The 20,346-nt window shown below is 35.9% G+C and overlaps 1 protein-coding gene across 7 annotated transcripts in view; it reads right to left on the bottom strand.

Annotated features, from left to right (window-relative positions):
* Positions 1-20,346, bottom strand: part of CSPP1 (centrosome and spindle pole associated protein 1) — a 62,400-nt gene that overhangs the window by 9,986 nt on the left and 32,068 nt on the right. For 6 of the 7 annotated variants that reach the window (XM_063169797.1, XM_063169822.1, XM_063169806.1 and 3 more), the window contains 14 exons: positions 19,937-20,055; positions 18,863-18,941; positions 18,412-18,532; positions 16,282-16,417; positions 14,144-14,290; positions 11,925-12,037; positions 10,736-10,885; positions 9,366-9,512; positions 8,501-8,605; positions 7,376-7,442; positions 5,778-5,898; positions 4,942-5,087; positions 4,257-4,397; positions 485-540 (listed from right to left, as the gene is read on the bottom strand). In XM_063169797.1, coding sequence (XP_063025867.1) covers positions 485-540; positions 4,257-4,397; positions 4,942-5,087; positions 5,778-5,898; positions 7,376-7,442; positions 8,501-8,605; positions 9,366-9,512; positions 10,736-10,885; positions 11,925-12,037; positions 14,144-14,290; positions 16,282-16,417; positions 18,412-18,532; positions 18,863-18,941; positions 19,937-20,055 — 1,648 coding nt within the window. The remainder of the gene's footprint in view (positions 1-484; positions 541-4,256; positions 4,398-4,941; positions 5,088-5,777; positions 5,899-7,375; positions 7,443-8,500; positions 8,606-9,365; positions 9,513-10,735; positions 10,886-11,924; positions 12,038-14,143; positions 14,291-16,281; positions 16,418-18,411; positions 18,533-18,862; positions 18,942-19,936; positions 20,056-20,346) is intronic. The other variant, XM_063169847.1, reaches the window with a different exon arrangement.

Genomic DNA, 20,346 nt, shown 5'->3' with positions numbered 1-20,346 from the left:
TTTTCACTGCTTCACATTCCCATGAAATAGAACTGAACTCTGTTATTCAGTATTTGGGGTTAGTGCAGGATAATTCTAATTTGATAGCACTTTATTTTGCCCTTTTCACCAAGTCAGAAAATAAACATTCCATTTGAGAACAGATCCAATTCTTGACTGGCAAATGCATCACTTAAACCACCTGAATTCAGAGCAACTGCTTCTGCTTGGCTTTTTCTACTAATTCTCACTCCCAGCAGCAATCTAACATCATATGAATATAAAATAAGTACCAATGAATATGAAGGGAAGAGAGTTAAAGAATCAGGCCAAATCTATAAGCAACTTGTATGTCAAGTTTAAAGGAGCTGTTGTGGAAGGTGTGGACTAGAAAAAGAAGTAAATTATTTTGCTATCTTGTTAACTGTCATTCCTTTCTTCAGTGAAAGACACAATATTTCTCACACTTGAAAAAGTAATATAATAAAAAACCTTTTATTCTTACCAGGCCCATGGTTTGTGGGTAGCTGTCCAAAGCAGGATCCTCTTGATCATCAAAATCTACATAGACAAGAGACAAAATGACAGGGTTGACATAAAAATAGTTAATAACAAAACATATTTTATCAGCTTATTATTGCAAAAAATGAAGATCAGTATGCATTACATCTTTAAATATACATAAATTGTGCTGAAGGAATGGGTTTTTAAAATGTTTGAATGCCATAATTATTCCAGTTTCCTTATGTAAATTTAAGTAGAATCAGAGAAATCAAACAGAAATCTTAGTCTGTTACTTCTAATCTGTGTTTTGGCTCCTGGCAGGGAATAACAACCACAGCAGGGACTGCAGAAAGCCCCAAAAGCAAATGTACATTCAACATGCTAAGCACACCACACTTCCAGCCTTCAAAGGGAAGTTGATCCTGACAGAGATCATTTCACAGAGGAAAGTGATAAGAATATATAAGCTTTTATCTCAGGATAAAAATCTCAGTTCTGGAGAGCACACAGAACCATCCTGAAAGTTATGCTACCAATGACCCAATGCATGCTGGAAATGCAAAGAAGCAGAACTGAAGTTACCTTTCTTATTTAGTTTAAATTTTCAAATAAATTATTTTATTGGATTGGTTTTGAGGCAGAGATGGGAGAAACAGCCCCTTACTCAGTGTGTAGCTGCCCTTCTGTCCAGCAAAAGAGCACTGTCAGTCCTCCTGGCCTGAGTCCCAGCCCACCCCTGTCACACTGCTCCAGGGTGCAGCACCCAGCACAGCAGCACCAAACCTGCCCCTGGGGCTTTCCCTCACATCCCCCACGATAACAATCATCCACAAGCCTGCAAACACTGCCTCCTTTATAGGGACACAGCTAGAATTTAAAATCTTGGCATATTTAAAACACTGATTTCTCAGTTTATAGTTTCATTAACAGACAACATATTCCTCTTTCACATAAAGAAAAAAAAACAAACATATCAGAGGGAAAACTGTATAAAAAGCATGTAAGGCAAAGAACACTTACACACAGTGTGGGAAAGAAGGTATGCCTTTGCCACAAAAGCCCATAACTCATTATTTCACCCACAGTATAAAAGCACATACTGCTTTAATTCATCTTCTTTCTACCTTAAATCAGACAATAAAACCACTCATCTATTTTCAGCAAGAGGAAGGTGATGAATTTGTCTCTGAGGAAAATAAACTGGAAACAGAGAGATGGCAACTAATTCTCTTGCTAGGTACTCAGTGACAGACTATAAAGTTAAATCATGTTGTTAAGCAGTAGGAGAGAGAAAAAGCTGTTCAAGGAGCCTCTAGAAGCATCAGTAGAAAATACTTATAAAAATCAGCTGCCTGTCTATCAACTAATCTAACCTGAAGAGGCCTTCCCTTGGATGTCATCATGGAAGCCTACATTATCCATTAGCAGAAGTCTCAATGACTCCATGTGCTTGAAATTAATGGAAAAGGCAAATTTGCTTTTTAGATGGTGGAGGTTTCTCTGCAGAAAACATTAAATGAAAAATTTCTCAGACTGGTCTATTAAAAATTATTCTAATGGCAGAAAACCAGAACCAAGCTCCAGAGAGATCTCAGCTGAAGCCAGTGAATTATTTTTCAGCATTTCAGACAATCTCATGAAGAGGGAGACTGAAGTCAAGCCTATACATTCCATTTAGGCATTAAAAGATACTCACAACCATGTAATTAACACAGCATGTGACACAGATGTGCTTATTTGCAAGTGTGATGTTCTATTATCCAATATGGCCCACACTGCTTGAACAGCAGCTCATCTGTCCAAGACAGAACAGGGATCATCTTTAACACTCAACAGGGAACTGAACAGAACACAGCTGTCACCCTTCACATCTTGCTATCACATCTCACAGGTCTGGCACCAGCTCAAAGCCTCAAAGCACCAGTGACCAGAAGAGGCATTCAGTTTTTCCAAAGCAGTATGCAAAAATGCAAATATTTTCCTTCCATGTGTGCTTGGTTTTGTTTAATGCCCAACTTTTACCTAAGGCTAGTAAAGTCTGAGGAGCAATTCCATGGGTGACTGTGGCAAGGTGAGGGCTGTGGGAAGATGCCAGGGAACACCCTCAGCTGGGCACAGCTGCTGCAGGACACAGTAGGGAAACATCTTTGTTATGTTTGTGATGCCTCTGCAAACAAATTGGAGCAAGAGCAAATCAGAGCATGGCAGTAGGACTGACAGATCTGTGAGAAGCAGCCCTGGAGGCACCAAGGCCAGAGAAGGAGGAGGAGGAAGTGCCCAAGTGCCAGAGCAGAGATTCCCCTGCAGCCCCTGCAGGACACTAAGGTGCTCTAAGCAGACTGAAAGGTGCAAGAAGACAGAAGCAGCAGAGAGCAACTGCTGTGTAATGGCCAAAATGCCCCTTCCCAAGGCTGACATCACTCACTGCATCACAGAGGTAAACTGGTACCTGGGCTGGTACCAAGGAAGGGAAGCAGGGACACTGAGAATGAAGGAGTGAAACTGGGCACAGGAAAGGGGCAGAAAAGGTGCAGGCTTCATGCTACTCAAAGTCAGTCATCAAACATTTAGGCTTATAGTAATTGGGTTAATTTTCCCCAAGTCAGGTCTGTTTTGCCCACAATAGCAGCTGCTAACCAATCTCCCCACCTGCACCTTGGCTAACAAGTTTTATTCTTCCTGTTTCCCAAAGGGCAGGAGTGAGGAGACATAAGCAAGAGAGCAGGAGTGGGAGTCTGGCTGCTAGCAAAGGCTAAGCACCACAGAAATAAAGTTACTTTCTCTTCAGAAATTTAGTTAGACCACTCTGAATTACAGAGGCAAACACGGTTCCAAGAAATCTGATTCTTTCACTCAAAACTGAGTTCATTTGTATAGCTTTAAGCAACTCTCATTATAATTTTAAATATTCTCTAAAACAACTGGAAATACTGCTCTTTCATGACTGTTTGTAGAAGATACCTGAATGAACCTTACACTTGGAATTAACTGTAGCAAAAAAAAGAGATAATACATCTGCTTTCACTGCTTCTGCAATATGCAGCCAAAATATTTTCCATGTTAGGCTGCTAATGTTCACTATCTTAGGATCATCTCTATTTAGTGACACAAGCAACATTTTCCTTCCAGAACCTCCAAGTAGTTACAGTATCTCACAGGTGGTTTCTAAAGCAAAGGCTTTTTATGGCTATAATGCAAATTGGTTTATATGGTTTCTGAAACTTTAAAATAAATCAACCCATGGTAATGGAAATTAAAAAAAACCTCATCCATTAAAAGGAGACCAAGTTGAAGATACACTGGCTGTATTTTAATCCATTCACAGCTCAAAGCCATCCTACTTCCTCTATTAGAACTCAAGAATTGCTCCATGGAGCTTATGTGCTAACACTTTTTTCACAGTTCAGCAAAAGAGTTTCACAGCTCTGTAGTTTTCTCCAATAAACAGCAGCAAAACCACTTTTCCTTTAGAATTTTTAAATGCATGAGGCACTAGTTAAATTACTTTCAGGGAACTAAAGAGAAACAATCACAAGTAATTGAAAAACCCCAAAACTAAGTACAAAACCACAAAAGCTCCCCTAAACATTCTATCATTCTTATGTTTAGATTACAATAGACTTTCAGTGTTCTGGTGGTTTAGTGTTTCACACTGCAGTGCTGACAGTGCACTTGAAAGAAGTGAAACTAGTCCTAGTGGGTTTTAATTCTTACCAAATACAAACCACATCATCTCAAAGATTTTTGTTTATCTCAGAGCATTCATTCCTCACCTTCTGTTTCTCTCCTCATTCTCATTTTGTCAAGTTTCCTCTGCTGCTCCCTCAACAGTGCCTGCTGTTGAATCTCTAGAGTCTGGTCATCTTTTGGAGGATCAGGATACATGTGCCTCAAGACCATACGTGTTTCAGGATCTAGAGCAAAGAGATGAAACTTACATTTATTCCCTAAATTACCATTTCTGAAAAGCATTTTAAAGAAATATCTAAGTCATAAAATAACCATTAAAAATAAAAGTGTTAATGGCCAAGAGGATGAGCAACTTAGCAATGATTTTACAATTTTACTATATTAAAAATACATCTTTTCTGGTAAAGAATAAACAGAAAAATACACAGAAGCATTATTTGTTGGTTGATAAAAAAGTCAAACTCAGTCAAACTCAGTAACACCATTATATCAAATGCACAAGAAGTTTAAGCAGCAGGGACAAGAAGACAGGTCAGTGCTCTGAGTAATGACACAGCATTGTGAGGCCAAGAATTCCATGGAATGGCAGGAACAGCCCCACAGAGAGATACACACACACAAAATACCGCCCACAAAGTCCATTGCATGGCCAGTAGCTCATGAAGAGCCTGATCTTTATTTTTGTCTTTAAATCCTGCATGCAATGGAAAGTGGAGAAAGAAGATGTTTTCCTACCCTTCTTCATCAGTAACAAGAAGATGTACCTGCCTTTGTACTTAAGTTCATTAAATTCCCAGATATTCTGTATATTGACAGGATCTTGTGCCTCCTTCAAGGAAGGTCTCCGAGCTGGAGCCTGCAGACGAAGCCTGGCCATCTCAAATATGTCCCTTGGATTCTTCTCTCTCCTCCTGCTGGACAGGTTTGTAGAACAAGCAGAGAGCAATTTAACACCATGCTATTAATGAGTTGGATGGAAATACTGATAATGTTCAGATCTTTTATCTTTAAATAAAGCTATCAAAACAGGAAAATATATTTGAATGTAAAGACACTGCATACTGTGTTATAAAAAAAGAGATAACCTACTTAAAATAAAAAAACCCTCATACTTTACAGAGTGGAACTAAGGCTGGTAATTAGATGTGCCTTTTCCAGTTAATTGGTATGATTAGCTAATGCATTCTGGAAGCAAACCAAATTGATTAAATAAAGAGAATATGATTTTTCAGTAAGAAAGAAAGTACTTCCACAACAGTACAGTATTTATAAGCATATTCAGCAGCTGTAGTACTGCAGTTTACAGGCATAAATTATGCCCTAGAAAAAAAGGTAATGAGATATAATTCTGCCTTAGACATCTGTTTTAGACCACTCTTTAAGGCAGAGCACTGCAGCTTCTTATCTTACCAGTACAGCCACTCTTACAATAAATTTTAGCATGAGTCTTGGAAAAAACACAAACACACTAAAAAAAAAAAAAAGGAAAAAAAATATTTACAAGTTCTACTGTGGTATTTTCATTCTACTCATGTATATTGGTCAGCTACACAGTAAGTTCCTGTGAAAAATCTAGCTTTTGAAAGAGAAGATTAAATTCTTACCGTGTAATTGGTACATTATCATGACTGGCCACATTTAGCAACTGTTCCTGCAGTCGCCTCTCTTCACTACGAAGCTGTTTCCTCATCTCTGATAATTCATTGATCACATTCTTCCTTTCCTCTGGAATTTAGCACAAATAATTTAAAAATAAAGCATATCAGAGCAACTTTGCTGTCTACTTATAAACATAAGTAAAAAATAAAGGGAAAAAACAGATATGAGGAAATGTGGATTAAAAAAAGGATTGTACAAACTCAAGAATCACAATATGTAATACACTAGCAAGATCTGAATTTATATTTTAAGACAGCACAAGGATGAGAACCCCTGAACAGCAGAAGACATACAAATGTCACTGGAAATGTTTCACTGTATTTAAAAAAGGAAAAGCTATGGGATACAAGTGGGTGTAGCCAGCAAAAAGGCTTAATTTGAAATATGCAAACCTACATAGTCCTCAGATAACAGGAACTGCAGTGGTATCTGCAAGCACTTAGTATAATTTTTTTCCCTGACTCAAAAGTTGATATCTGTCTGCCTAGTGCAGATTCTCTTAAGTGGTCAAGAGTTCCAACTTCAATTTTTATTACATGCTTATGTTGACTTTTCAGATGTGCTTTGGATCTGTGCTGTTTTTTGTGGTCAGGACAGCATTCCTCCACAAGTTAAACCAGTTTCAGAAATTCCTCATTTTCCAAATAACATACTTAGAGCTGGATATTTGACTGACTTTTAGATTTTAGTGTCCAGAACTTAGCAGGCAAGTCTTACTAGTTTAAATCCTCAGAAACGAGACTCAGTTTATATGTCTTTATTTCTCTCTTGACAGAAGGTCTGAGTCAATAAATTTCCAAAGGCTGAATTAAGAACCACTCTGCTTTCCATTTAGTGGAAAATTCACAAGTCCCTGGAATGGCCTCAGGTACTTTCTGCTGCAGGCTAGCACCATTTGTAGGCCATCACTTACATTTCATTTCGTTTTACTTACTGCTACATTTACATATACAAGTATATTTCTTATATACTTGTAAGAAAAGTATCAGCAGAAAGATTACTGCTCTACACCCACATATTGCCAGGATAACTAATATAAAAAAAACCAAAGGAGATCCTTCTAGCACTTCTGAATTTTAGAACAACCAGTGAAATCTAAGAGGAATGAGGAGAGGATTAGGCAGACTAACAAAGGTAGGTAGAATTTAAGGATTAGAGCTGCAATGCTCTACACTGTTGGTCTAATCCCTTACTGCACCAATCCAAAACTTTCCCCTTTTGCCATATTCTGGGCACAGTGGTACCACTGTTCCAAGAGATCCAGCACTTCTCATGCAGACTATTCCATTACCAGAGTTTTTACAAAAACATGTTTCCTTATGATGACGCATAATGAATGCATTATCATTTTGTCTTAAAAACTCAGACATACCATACTTAAAAACTCAGACATACCAGTACATTGATAGTACTAAGAGAGAAAACACCTAGACAGAAATGCAAACTTGAAAGGACTCTTCTTTTGCAGGCAAGAAAAGGAACTGTAACAGAGAAGGGGTTTGCTGTAATAGGAAGTGAGCCTGCAATGAGGACAAGTACCCACCTAATGAACGCAGCTGATTTCTTCGAGCAGGGACAGGTGGAGAAGGAGCTCTGGGCTGTGGAGGATCCTAGTGACCATCATCAATATCAAATGTCATTTGTAAAAGGAAGAAATTGCAGTACATTATATTTCCTTATTTTACAGCTAATGTACACTAACAGTTGGAAGTCAGAACAGTAAACTTACAGGTTGTGAATGCCTAAAATTTTTAATGTATAATCCAATGTATAATCCAAAATTGCTATGACAATACCTATAATGCACTATTCAGAGTTCTAAACAAATCTATTCCAAGTACTGCTAAAGAAATAAACTGACCTACCTCCAGAGCATTCTCCACTTTTAGGAAATTTAGGGAAAACAATGGTTTAAAGTATGACATAAAATATTCTCTGAAACTATGAAGTATTTAGCTCAGTTCAGACAAAGAGTTGGTAAAAACAAACAAACAAACACTTTCTCAATAAAAAGACAAAAGTATAGCCTGAGATTCAAATCTCATAAACAATTATTTAATCTACTCTCTTCTAGGAGAAATTTATGTTAAAATCCAAAAAAGCCCCAGAGAAGACTATCAAGTAAAAGAAATGAGAGGTCTCAGAACCACTACTGTAACTCATTTGTGATGCGGAGAAGAAAGCAAAGCATATTAGGAGTAATAATCTCCTTGTACTTTGAAAAACATGAAGATTACATAAGAATGTCAGTAGCTACAAATCAACATTAAATTTCATGCCTGAGCAAAGTTCTTCTGTGAGTGAAAATGATGACCTCCTAGATTATATGTAAACTTTCTTATCCTAAATCTTGAGATCATCAGACCCCTTGTAAGGGTCTGGACAGTGTATATCCTCTTCAAAATGAGGTACTCATTCCTACAGAAAATGCACATGCTGAAAAAAACCTAAAACAACCCACCTCCAAAACCAAATTCTCCAATACTTGAAATAAAATTTAACCTTAAATTTCAGAGCTCCGAGACTGATTAATGTAAAGGCTGTCTCGTTATCCGTGGCATTGCAGTAATAACTGCCAAATTTGAAAATCCTGGCATAATTTCATACCCAGTACTCTCTTAAACAAAGCAGTAGAAGTTTGCTCTGACAATCTTGTGCTCTCACATACTTGTGCATAGGAAGACAGACGGCTCTCAGCAGAGGGAATCCTCTCCTCTTTTCTCGCTGATTTGTTCTGCAGGGCAGGAATGACAGGTGAAGATTGCCGTGACAGCTGCAGGGAGGAAACCAAGACTGAAACTACATCCCTACAGCTTCTGAATAAAGTGTTCTTTTGGACAGGCAAAGTTTTGTTAGTGTTTTCCCTTTGACAGAAAGAAATGTTCCTAAGTGCATATAACAACGGCAAAAATTATTTAATGTAATTTTTGTTTTCAACCTATAGAAATTTTAATACTTTTTTCTATGCTGTAGGGTGTTTTTTTCTAAATTTATATTTCAGTTATATATCTTTTTTCCTCTAGACACTTCCTTTATATCTTTATATCTGTTTATTTTAGAGAAATTACAGAAACTTAGTACAAACTTCCTAAGAGAATTTTATAATTAGATTTTGTCGATCAGAATGCTATGTGATGGATTTCTTACATCATCCAGATGAAAGGAAAATAATTAAATTTCCAAAACCACCATTGTTTAAGATGAACAGTCCTATCACTCCTCCAATAAACAATTTTATTTATATTTACACCTCAGCAAATGCAGGTCACAGTATTTCACAGCAGATATAAAAATCAACTATTGAGTGCAGATTATTAATCTTACTTTTACTATTTTTAATGCAAATTTAACCAACAAGGTAAGTTTCTACTGCAGTATGACTGATTTTTCATTCAGTTGTTCTCTGTGCATTAAGTATACTGCAGTTTGATAAACAGAGAAACAATACTGAAGGTAGATGTCTAAGAAGTCATGTGATTTCCTTAAAATCCAGTTATTTTTGTAAGTTTTCTTAGCAAGTCACTTAAACATACCATCTTCTTCTCCTCTTCCATCTTTTCTTTCTCAAAATATTGTCTAAGTTGTTCCTCTTGCTTTTCTTCTTTTTCTTTTTGTCGTTTTTCTGCCTCTTTTCTCCTTTCTTCCCCTAATTGAATTACTTCTTTATTTTTCAATCTTCTCTGTAACATAATTAATACATTAAAAAAGACTCAATTAATAATATGTTTTCTTTCTCTTTGAGAAGCTAAAATTACACATCAAAGTGATTAGTATGAAATAAAAAAAGCATGTTTCATTAGTCTGACTTCAAATATCCAAATTCAAATATATCTCATGCCAACCTCAAATAGCAGCAGCCCTGGCTTTGCTAATATCATTAAACAGAATTCCTAATAACTTCTACATCAGTTTGTGACCCCAGATCTGCCATCAGCTAAGGCTAAACTGTAGGAGTCATTTCCAAAAATTAGGATTCAACTAAAACATACTGCAGACATGCACCACACTATCACAAGACCACAGAGAAATTATCATCTGGTCTCAGTTTCAGTCGTGTGACTGTGAATAGCAATGACACCAGGTAGCTCCCTACTCTCTGCTAGAACAGCTCTGGTATCCAGAAGACAAGGCTCATCCAACTAATCTGCTCATACTAGGGAAGGAGAATTTAGAATATAAGATAAAAATTCTGTCTTAGAAATTTTCAAGTCCTACATCCTAATCTTATCTTCCATAATCCCACAGGGCACTAAAAGACTCATCTTTCTCTAATGGCCTTGTGTCCTCTTCCTACAATTATTTATCATATTCTAAATTATGCAAATTTATTAAAAAATGAAAACCCAAGAAATAAAAATTTGGGGTATGAATTAAATCCATAGCTATTGATTTAGGTTTGAATTTACCTCCGTGAAAAGTATTCACTAGATCTGCTTGGCATTCATCAAAAACAAACAGTATTCTTATCTCTCTTATCTCCTTGCCAATTCTAAAAGTTTGTACAAAATATTCCTGCATAGGTACATTTTTCAAATAATTCTATGAGAACTAGATTTAAGACAAAAACTGGGATTATATTTTTTTACTACACCAATTTGATAAATATTTTTATTGGCCTCACCACCAATTTCTTTTAGAGAAGAAAGCACTATTGTCATTAATAAAACTACAGTTTTTTTTTCTTGAAAGAATTAACAATACTTCAAGTTTTCAGTATAGCATGAAGAGTGAAAAGAATGAGCTAGTTAATGCTGACAGTCTTCCACCTCTCCTCTGCCTAATGCAGACCCATTTAAAAGCAAAGATCAATTCACAGGAAACTTCTTGGCTTACCTTCTACACAACAGGTATTACAAAGGGTTAGTTTAGGATGGAAAGAAGTCAAAGTATCAAAATACTACACCTCCTCATCTTTCCTCCTTCTCTCCTCTAGCTCCTCTTCATATGCTTTTTGAATTCTCATCCTCTGCTCTGCGAGTCGTTTTTCCTCTTTTTCTTCTTCTATTCGAAGTTTTTCTCGCTCAGCTTCTTCCCTACGTCTCTTTTCCTCAATCTTAAAAATAAAAGAAAGAAGTATTCAACTGTCAATAGCCAGTAGCAATTTGATTAACAACATTTACCACCATGATTTCTGCAGTACCTACTTGCAAATCAAAAGCTATATGGTGCAACTATATTTCAGCTTCAGAACTCCCTTAAAATGAGATTCTATTTTCTTATTTCTTTTTTGCCATCAGAGCCACCCCTCTACAGGAAAATTATTTATAAACAATACTAATAAAACCAGAATATTTCCTAACACTTGCTCTGTTCAAGAGGTGCTGGAGTAACACTTTTATTCACTGGTTATATAATGGAAGATGGGAAACAAAAAAGATATGGTAATTATCTTTTTCCATTCCACTATTGCAGTATTATTAGACAAAGCTCTGATTTACTGAAGCAAAAGATCTGCCCATTCTTTAGTCTATCTGGCAGCCCTTTGCATGGAAAAAAACCTTTGATCTTTTCTTTTTAAGAGATCCACATCAAACGCTGCACAACTTTAGTAGTCTCTTAAATTATCTATTATTTCCTTGATAATGGTATTTAATTACACTGATATTTAATTCACACAGCATAAGATTAAATGTCAAACATTATGGACAGAAGACATAAGCTGGTTGAGGAACAACCAGGTTTTATATACCCGTCAATAAATAACTACACTATGACTGATCACCATTTCTTTTTGATGAACGTGCATTTTTGTCATGCAGACGTCCAAGGGCAAACATCTTGGTTTCTGTAGTCATTTATGTATGCAAACAGTTTCAGAACTCAATACTGTATTTAGAGAGCTGTACATAAAAAAATATATAGAGCCTAGATTATAGAAGCCAACTATTAAGAAATGCTTGTCTAAGTGCTGCTATTAAGTAAGCCAAAATCCAAGAAACTCTATGGTATGTAGCTTTTAGTACATCTCTTGTGTGCAGAATTGGCTGCAATAGCACAGGTAAGGTCTTTGGTGGGCACTGATAATTTACTCTGAGTGCAAATCCTCTTTGTACAATTTATCTCACTGGATGATATCTGGCACGAGCATTCACCTGTAGACGCAGGAAGTTCTTGTAGGATTCCTGTCGCTTTAGCTGCTCTGGAGATGGAGGCTCAGCGAACACATTACCTCGAGCAAAAGGAGAGGCCTGTGCAAATGTAATACCTGAGGGAGGGGAAAGGTTACAGATAAAAAACAAACTTAAGACAGGAAGCCAGAGTGAGAAATGGGGAATCCGAGACACTGGTTTGAAAAGGAAGCTTATGGCAGTCGTAACTCAAGGCTATAGCTTGGCTTGAAAGTTCTTACTTGAACTGTTTAATACCATCCAAGTGAGCTGCATTTCTACAAAATAACACCTACTAAAGTCACCTATTCTAGTGTTCAATCTGCAGCTTAGTATCTAAGAACATTACCTGCAAATTAATTAGAATAGCAAATACTTTACACCTTGTAACTTTACACCTTGTAACTTTACTGCTTGCAATTCTTTTGACTTAGAACACACAGTTATGTTCCTCGGGTTTATTCACTCTTTTCCAACCGAGCATCCTAATAGAACAAATATTTACACAAAACAGCAAAGGATGCTACAAAAACCAAAGCCCCAGACTGGCAAATAAAACTCTAAGCAGTCAGAAATCTGAATTCTGCCAGTATAGAGTGTTTTTTCTGTACTATAAAATTTGAAATGTCGGGTCTCCTTTAGCCCTGAGTTACGACCACAACATAACCATACTGTCCCCAAAGCTCTAGATAGGATTAATTCAGATAGCACACAGAGCAGGTTTTGCAGAACAGAATCCCTATAAGAAGCAGAGAAGAAAGAAAGGAAGTAAAGGAAAAGTAGAGGAAGTTGTGTTAACTTTCCAGCTCATGCAGCATGTTCTTCACTCATATCATGTCTGCTCTGAAGGATGGCACCTCAAAGATGTGCAAGAGCAATAGCTCCACTGAGCTGAGATGAACATTACATTTCCCTAAATGGTAACACCCAAGTCAGATGAAAGCATAAATAACACATTAAAGTATTCTCATAGGAATTCTCATGTTTACTGCTACAGCCTAGCCTTAGGAGGATATGTTTGCATACCAAAGAGTACACTTTGAGATTATTTTTCCTTACATGGAAGCAATGCTTGAATCCTTCCAAAATCAAACTAAATTTACATGTGGCTCTTTCATGATGGAGTTACTTCCATATAAAAAAGCAGAATAAATTTTATATACCATTTAGATGGCATGGGTGCAAGACAGACAAGTTACTATGGAAAGTATCAAGGAAAATGCCTGCTGTGTACCAGTTACTATCCTGCAAGTTCCTCTTTTAACAGGGCAGTGTACCAAAAAAACTCCAAAAGTCCAAGTAACCAAACCCACCAAAACATACACAAAGCCACTGTAATACATGGCTGATCAAATTCAAGGTGCAAGACTATAAAGTTCCCATCGCTGATCTGCACCACCTCCTGATCCCAAAATAAGTGATTTAAACAAGAGGCTCTTAGCTGTTTATTACTTTAACAGCCTTCCTGTTTCACTTCTTACGAAATGGTTAAATATACAACCTGTATCATGTACAATACCATGTAATTCTTTATTAAGAAGTGCAACAATTCAAACAAGATAAGGAAAAGTACCATCTAAGCTGAGTTGAGAAGACCATCAACAATCCTGGCCTTTGCCCATGCTAAATTAGGGACAGGTTTGGAGTAACACAGTGCTCTCATTTAGATGTCTCACAAAACATTAGAAGATAAAAATGCATTAGTTTAAAAATATGAAAATAAATCAAAATCCTTAGAACTTGGAGGCAATGCATAGGGCTCCATATGTACCCAATTTACCTGTAACTTTCAGAAATTGTTAACCTAGTTACTGCACCAATCTCACCTTAAACTCTAACATCATATACCTGAAGATCTCCTTTTATTCCACAGTCTCACCTACTACACAGCTGTATTTTACTGTGTCATTTAAAAATAAGACAAACATGTACAAAGATTTGATTAGAAACATCAAATCTGGAAAATTAATATACTGATCCTGACTCTTCAGGGCTAAAACAGCTTTAGTTATCATGATGATAAGACAGATAAGATTTTAAGAGCACACAGTGACAGCAATGAAGAAATTTGGGAAATAAGCATGATACTGACTTCACAGGTAGAGAGCACTATCATAGGACTACCAGAAAGAGGTAAAGACTATGGAATTTTGGTCACTGAGACTTATGGATAGTTAGAGGAGCAATACAGTATTCTTAAAAACCTGCTATTTTATTTGTAGATGCTTCTGAGTTCTCAGGTCTCGAGGAGGCCAGATTTAGGTCAACAATAGCCCTTTTATCTTCATTTGGTCTTGGCTCTGGATTATGATAAGCCTCTTCATTTCGCTTGTGCATGACAGTCAAGTCCGCTAAAGGAAAGGGGAAACAACTGTTTATAGTGTTTTAATCTCATCAAGGCATGCTCACTGTAGATTCTCCAAAACACAGGGGGTTTTGACCAGATTCCACTTTTCCTGAGCATATCAGCCATGATATGAAACAAAAAAATCAGGCAAAGACAAGAATACAGAGGCTAAGGGTGAGATTCTAATAATTAACTAGTTATTAATTAACAGATTAAAAGATTCATTTTGTCACTTTTCCTTTGTCAGGAATGATTCTTCACAACAAACCTCCCTTCTCCCCTGCCTCAAAATGCTATTCATTGGAAAGATAAAGAACTCAAAGACAAAACTGACTGTCAGGTCTGTGTTGAAATAGATATTTAGAAACCACCCTTTCTTCTATCTCCTTAAAACTGTAAAATACTTCTGAGTTTAGTATTGATATTTTAAGTGCTGAATCTCTCTAATTACTGTTGAGGGAAATAAGTGTAATTGAAGCACTGAAGCATATTTTGCTCTTCATGTCTTCAGTAATAATCCAGGTGCAGATTTCAATATGTAAGCAAAGCAACATTATGTGACATTTTCATCAAAATTTACATGGTGCCTGATCAAAGATGTTAATTTCAGCTGATTTTGAAATGTTACCATACTACACTTAGAAGGCTCATTTCAAAACAAAAAAGCACTGCACAGTTTTCAGATTACATTTTGAAACAGTGTTTCTGATAATTATGAATTACTGTAGTTATTTAAGCACGCAGATTCCGAGAACTTTAAATTCCATGCCTCTCTGTAAAACAACCTTTGCATCTATCAGAGTGTGATAAAAAGCTATTTACAGACATTTTTAAGAGGATAAAAAGACAAGTCACACCACATTAAAAAGACTTGTCAGAAAGCATGTCCTGTTTCACAACACTCGACTCATAGCTTATACATCATGCTGCCAAGCTATGATGGGAAAAGTATTTTACATATTTAATTCAGGAAGACAAGGTAATAAGCTTCTTTCTCTTGGTTTCTCATTTACAGACAGAGATAAACTTCTCAGCAGTTATGTGTAGGGCTCAGGTCAGTATGAGACCTTTACATTTCCAGCCACACCACTGCTGAAGCCTAGAGGAAGAAGCCAAACACATAAATACAGTGCCTGGAGTCAGGCAGTATGAACACCTCTATCTGCCCTGAGGATAAACACAAGCTTGGATCCTTAATACAAGCTTCTAAACTTTTAATTTGGCCACAAAATCTTTAAAAAGCATTTAAACTTTACTCACTACTCTCAAAATATACTATTAATTTTGACATGTTGCTCAGGTGTCATACAACTAAAACAAATGACTTTTGTATATAAACTGTTATCCAGTAAATATTAAACAATTTATTGGAAGGGTAGATTAACAACCTGGATTACAGCTATCTTCCAGCTCCCTACTCCCATCTTGTATAAAACAGCACTTGGAAAAAAGCAAGCCTTATAAAACATTACTGCTGAGTGCTCTTTATATAGCCATTTACCAGCAGTGTTACTTAGGGAAGTATAAATATTCCACTTAGTTTTGTATATTTATATAAACACATTTCCATTTTTCATATCACAAATAGAGATTTCTAAGCCTAGACATCATTTTTAAAAAGAAAAAAAAATCTAAAAACCTGTTTCTTAGGACATGCTTAAATAAAAATCTTCACAACAGACTTTAGCATATTTGTATTGCAGATAATTCCGACAGCTTGTTTTCCTCCCTCTCCCTTTACAACTGCATTGTGTCTTCACTTAACGTTGACATATCCTGTGTTTCCCATTTTGTTTGGATTGTACTCTTTATATGATTCCACAGAAATCAAAATAATAACTCAATTATTCCTGGAGTACATCTCCTTGAAACAAGTCTTATTTGTCAAGGGCTACCAGTGTAACAAAACAAGGAATAATATGGCTGAATAGAGCTCTTACAAGAGCAAGAAAACATCAGCTTTGAAAAGACAACCCATAATTTTCACAAACATACTTATCAGATTTCCTTCTGCATCTTTGAGAGGAGCACCACCACCACCTCTTCCCCAGGGATTGTAATTCTTCATTTCTGCCTCTAACTTCTCCTTCTCCTCTCGCTCTTGCCTGCGTCGCTCTTCTCTCTCTCTTATCTAAAAGTAATGCAACCAAAGTTAGTTCCACAATAATATCACTTTAAGTAGAAGTGGAATAAAAGTTAACAGAGCAAACTGAATGCTCTCATCTATTTCCCTCATCTAGAGCAAGAAAATCCAAACAGTTCACTGTCTACACTGCAGACAGTGCATCACGTTCTGTTGTGCTTGGCCAGTTGTGCACAATCAGAGAAACATCCTACACATGATAAACCTTCCAAGTTCCAGAAATGTCCACATGTGACATTTGCACTAGATCAAAAGTCCCCTATCTCTGGATCTTTGATACACATATTTATACTGGCTGAAAATTAAAAGGCAAAATTCTACAATATTATTGCACTTGCTTCTCTCAATCTGGTATGTTTTGTTTAACCAAAACTTAGACTGGAGATGACTTCTAATAATAAATGCGTACACAATTCCATAATCACTCATAAAATAGTTTTCAGTGGTAGTTCACTATGTTCTATGTGTAACACAAGAATGTTCATATGCTTTGTTCTTCTCTTTCTTCAAAATCATTTATGTAATTAAGTCTCTTAATTTATAGAATTTATAAAGTGAACAGCTGTTAAAAAGTCATCTTTTACTCAAAGCTTTTAAAACATTAACTATTTTTTGTATTTGAAATATATTAATGTAATTTTCTTAAGTTTATTTCTCATGTGCATTAGAAAAACATTTCATTAGATAAATACAATTAGATAAAACACTATGAGGGTGGTGAGGCATTGGAACAGGTTGCCCAGAGAAGCTGTGGATGCTCCATCTTTGGAAGTGTTCAAGGCCAGGTTGGATGGGGTGTCACACAGCATCATCTAGTGGAAGGTGTCCATGACAGTGGGGTTGGAACTAGATGGTTTTTAAGGTCCCTTCCAACCTAGGTCACTCTATGATGCTATAATTTCCCAGTAATCCCAATTCCATAAGAGATTTAACAAGTCAACAAAGATCCATCTAGCGCCTTCAACTGTTTACAAAAATCATCAGTCAGGTCTATCTATAGCAAAAATAAGAATATCCTGATTGCTTTCAACCATAACAACTATGAAAGGTTGATTTATGCCATGTTTATTAGACCTTTATGTCATATTGTGCAGTCTCTCATATTGCAAGGTAATACTTATTTAGGACTACAGTGAGAAAATGCCTTCAGAGAACCATATGTACAGTACCTGACACTATTACTAAATGGTTATTCTATTCTCTATTTGCTCTTGGATGGCAGCCTTTCCTTTATCCCTTATGCACAAACATAATTAGAACTACATTATTTTTATTGGTATTATTTACCTCTACCAAGGAAATACATGAAAAATCAGATAAGAAAATGTTAAGTGCCCCTGAACTGGGAACTAGGAAAATTTCTCCAAAAGTAACATATTTCCTCATGGTCAAATACATTTTATAACTATAAACTCCCTCAAGATGCAGCAGCAAAAGGCCACTAAAGTGAGTATAGGACTAAGGTGTCTACTGGAACAGGAGACACAAAAAAATTGTCTAGTCTATCAAAAGAGAAGCTAAAAAAAATGAGACAATGCGTACAAACACGCTGGAAATAAACATTTGGCAAACCTTTGAATTAGTGTCCAAATGATCATGAAAACCTTACAGAAATTAGACTGTTCCTAGTAATTATAGCAATAATGGAATATCAGAACAATACAAGCCATTCCTTTTAAGATGCAGGTTGTTATCTTAATGAAAATAATTACATAAAGATACATGCCTGGAACTAATCTGTTGGCTGTAAGATTCTTAACATTCTCTCTGCCTCTCACAAAAAATTTGAAGAACTTACTGTCCACCTGAAGAGCTAAAATGAGCTAAAGCAGAGTCAGAGGAAGGAAGTGATGAAAGGAAGGAGAGTTAAAAAGCTTTTTATTTGTATGCTGCATAAAGTTGTCTGAAAGAGTACTATAGTTAAAACCATCATATGCCAAAAAAATGAAGAATGAAGAGTTAGAAACTTTATCACTCAGTACCTGCTGTTGTAGTTCTTGTTGATAAGATAATGTTGCCTCTTTGGAAGGCTTTGTTTTTTCTTCAGAATACACTCCTATGCCTCTTTGTCTGTCTCCTGTATTCCTCTGTCCAATGTTACTTCTAAATTGAAAAATCACACATATAAAAGGAAAACATCACAGGGTGCAGAGTGAGGTAAAAAAATTTTTAAAAAATCCATTCCTGAAGTATTTAAGAGCTGTTGTTTCCCATAGCCTGGCAGTTTATAACCCCAAACATTTTCTTAAATCCAAACGAAAATAGCAGTTCAATGAATTATTCTTTTATTGTCCAGATAGAAGTTTGAAGAGTTGTCTTTAACACATTTTACTTCAAAGGTATATCTGTTCTTAGCAAAATATTACCAACATACAAGAAAAATATCAATACAGATAAATATACATAAAGAATACAAATATAGATAATACTTACACAGGCTGCTCTACTGGAGCTTGGCCTAAAGGAGGATCCAGACTAGGTGTGGGTTGCATTCCCATCATTCCTGTACCATCTGTAAAAAACCAGAACAAACCATATTTTAAATTTTGAATGCTCAGATAGAAATATTTTTCATTATCTAAAAGAACAGAGTTCATCAGTCAAACTCTGTGAGTATAGAACAAACAGAACTCTCAGCTTCTATAACAAACTCAGCTAACCCTTAATATGCCCTCTAAAGCAAGAAATACAATGCCAAGGTACAAATCTATTTCTTAAATGCAACTAAATCCCTTTAGATTTTACAAATTACCTCATTAACATATTCTATATCAAATAACAAAATTAAATTACTCGTTTAATGGTTCATCATCATTCTTTCCAAATGTCATTTAAATCAACTAGTAAAAGAGCTATTTTTCTAAGTTTTTTCTCCTTTATTTTACCTTTTCTGTGAAGATAGCACAAAAAAATTTAAAGTATTTCTGATTTTTTCTCTAAAAAAGAAAAAAATAAAAAAAGAGAAAAACGAACACCATATAATCCAGTCCCTCCCTACACAAATCACAATAAGTTTCAATCATGAAATCATCATGAAGTAAAGGACAGACAAAAAAGGAGTTCTTAAAATACAAAAGGAGACCACTTCATACATTATTTTAATATATTTAATGTATTAATAAATATCTTTTAAATATTGATAATTATATCTGAAACTGCAACAGCACCTACACATGTAATTAATTAGTATTTAAGTGATTATAGGAAATAATGTTTTAATTACCAATATTATAAAGAAAATTATCTGGGAGCAGTAACAGCAAAAAATCTGAGACTAGAGCTTGTTCAAGTGATGAACAAGATTTCAGGAAGTCACAGCCCTTTTTGTTGCTGGAGAAAATTACTTCATTCAAAAACAGTATTGAAAAAAAAAAGTCCTTTTCATTCAATACACATCTTAAAAATGGTTTTAATTTGCTGTTGCAAGTTCTACATTGTTCATCATTTAACTACATCAAAAGCAATCATATGAATCACTCTAACAACCACCTAAAATCATCAACTTACAGTATGCAAGAGCAGGATCCAAGGGATTCCTAGCCCCATAAAAGTAATAAGCATCATCATAAGGTGTTTTATAGTTGTCTGTCAAAACTGGTGGTGGAGGCGGTGGCAACGGTGCAAGCCTTAAAGAAAAAAGGGACACAATTCCTTGGTTTGTTGTACAACTGAAAAGATATCATCAGAAGAAGTGGGAGGAGGAGAGAAGGAGAGGGAGGGAAAGAGAATGAAGCAGGGATGGGGATAGAAGGAGAATTCATTATGGAAAAATTCTAGATTTAGTTCAGCTGAAGACCTCTCATTAGTGGCATACAGGAACAAGATACAATAAGTCTCAGCAGGGAATTAAGGAGGGAGCAGCACATGAAACCAGACTATTCCAGAGATCTAAGAACACAAAACAAGCACTCCTTCTT

Source organism: Melospiza melodia, chromosome 1 (assembly GCF_035770615.1).
Source record: "Melospiza melodia melodia isolate bMelMel2 chromosome 1, bMelMel2.pri, whole genome shotgun sequence".
NCBI classification, from domain to species: Eukaryota; Metazoa; Chordata; class Aves; order Passeriformes; family Passerellidae; genus Melospiza; species Melospiza melodia.
Note: the sequence above shows the minus strand (reverse complement) of the source record. Positions and strands in the feature narration are given on the sequence as shown.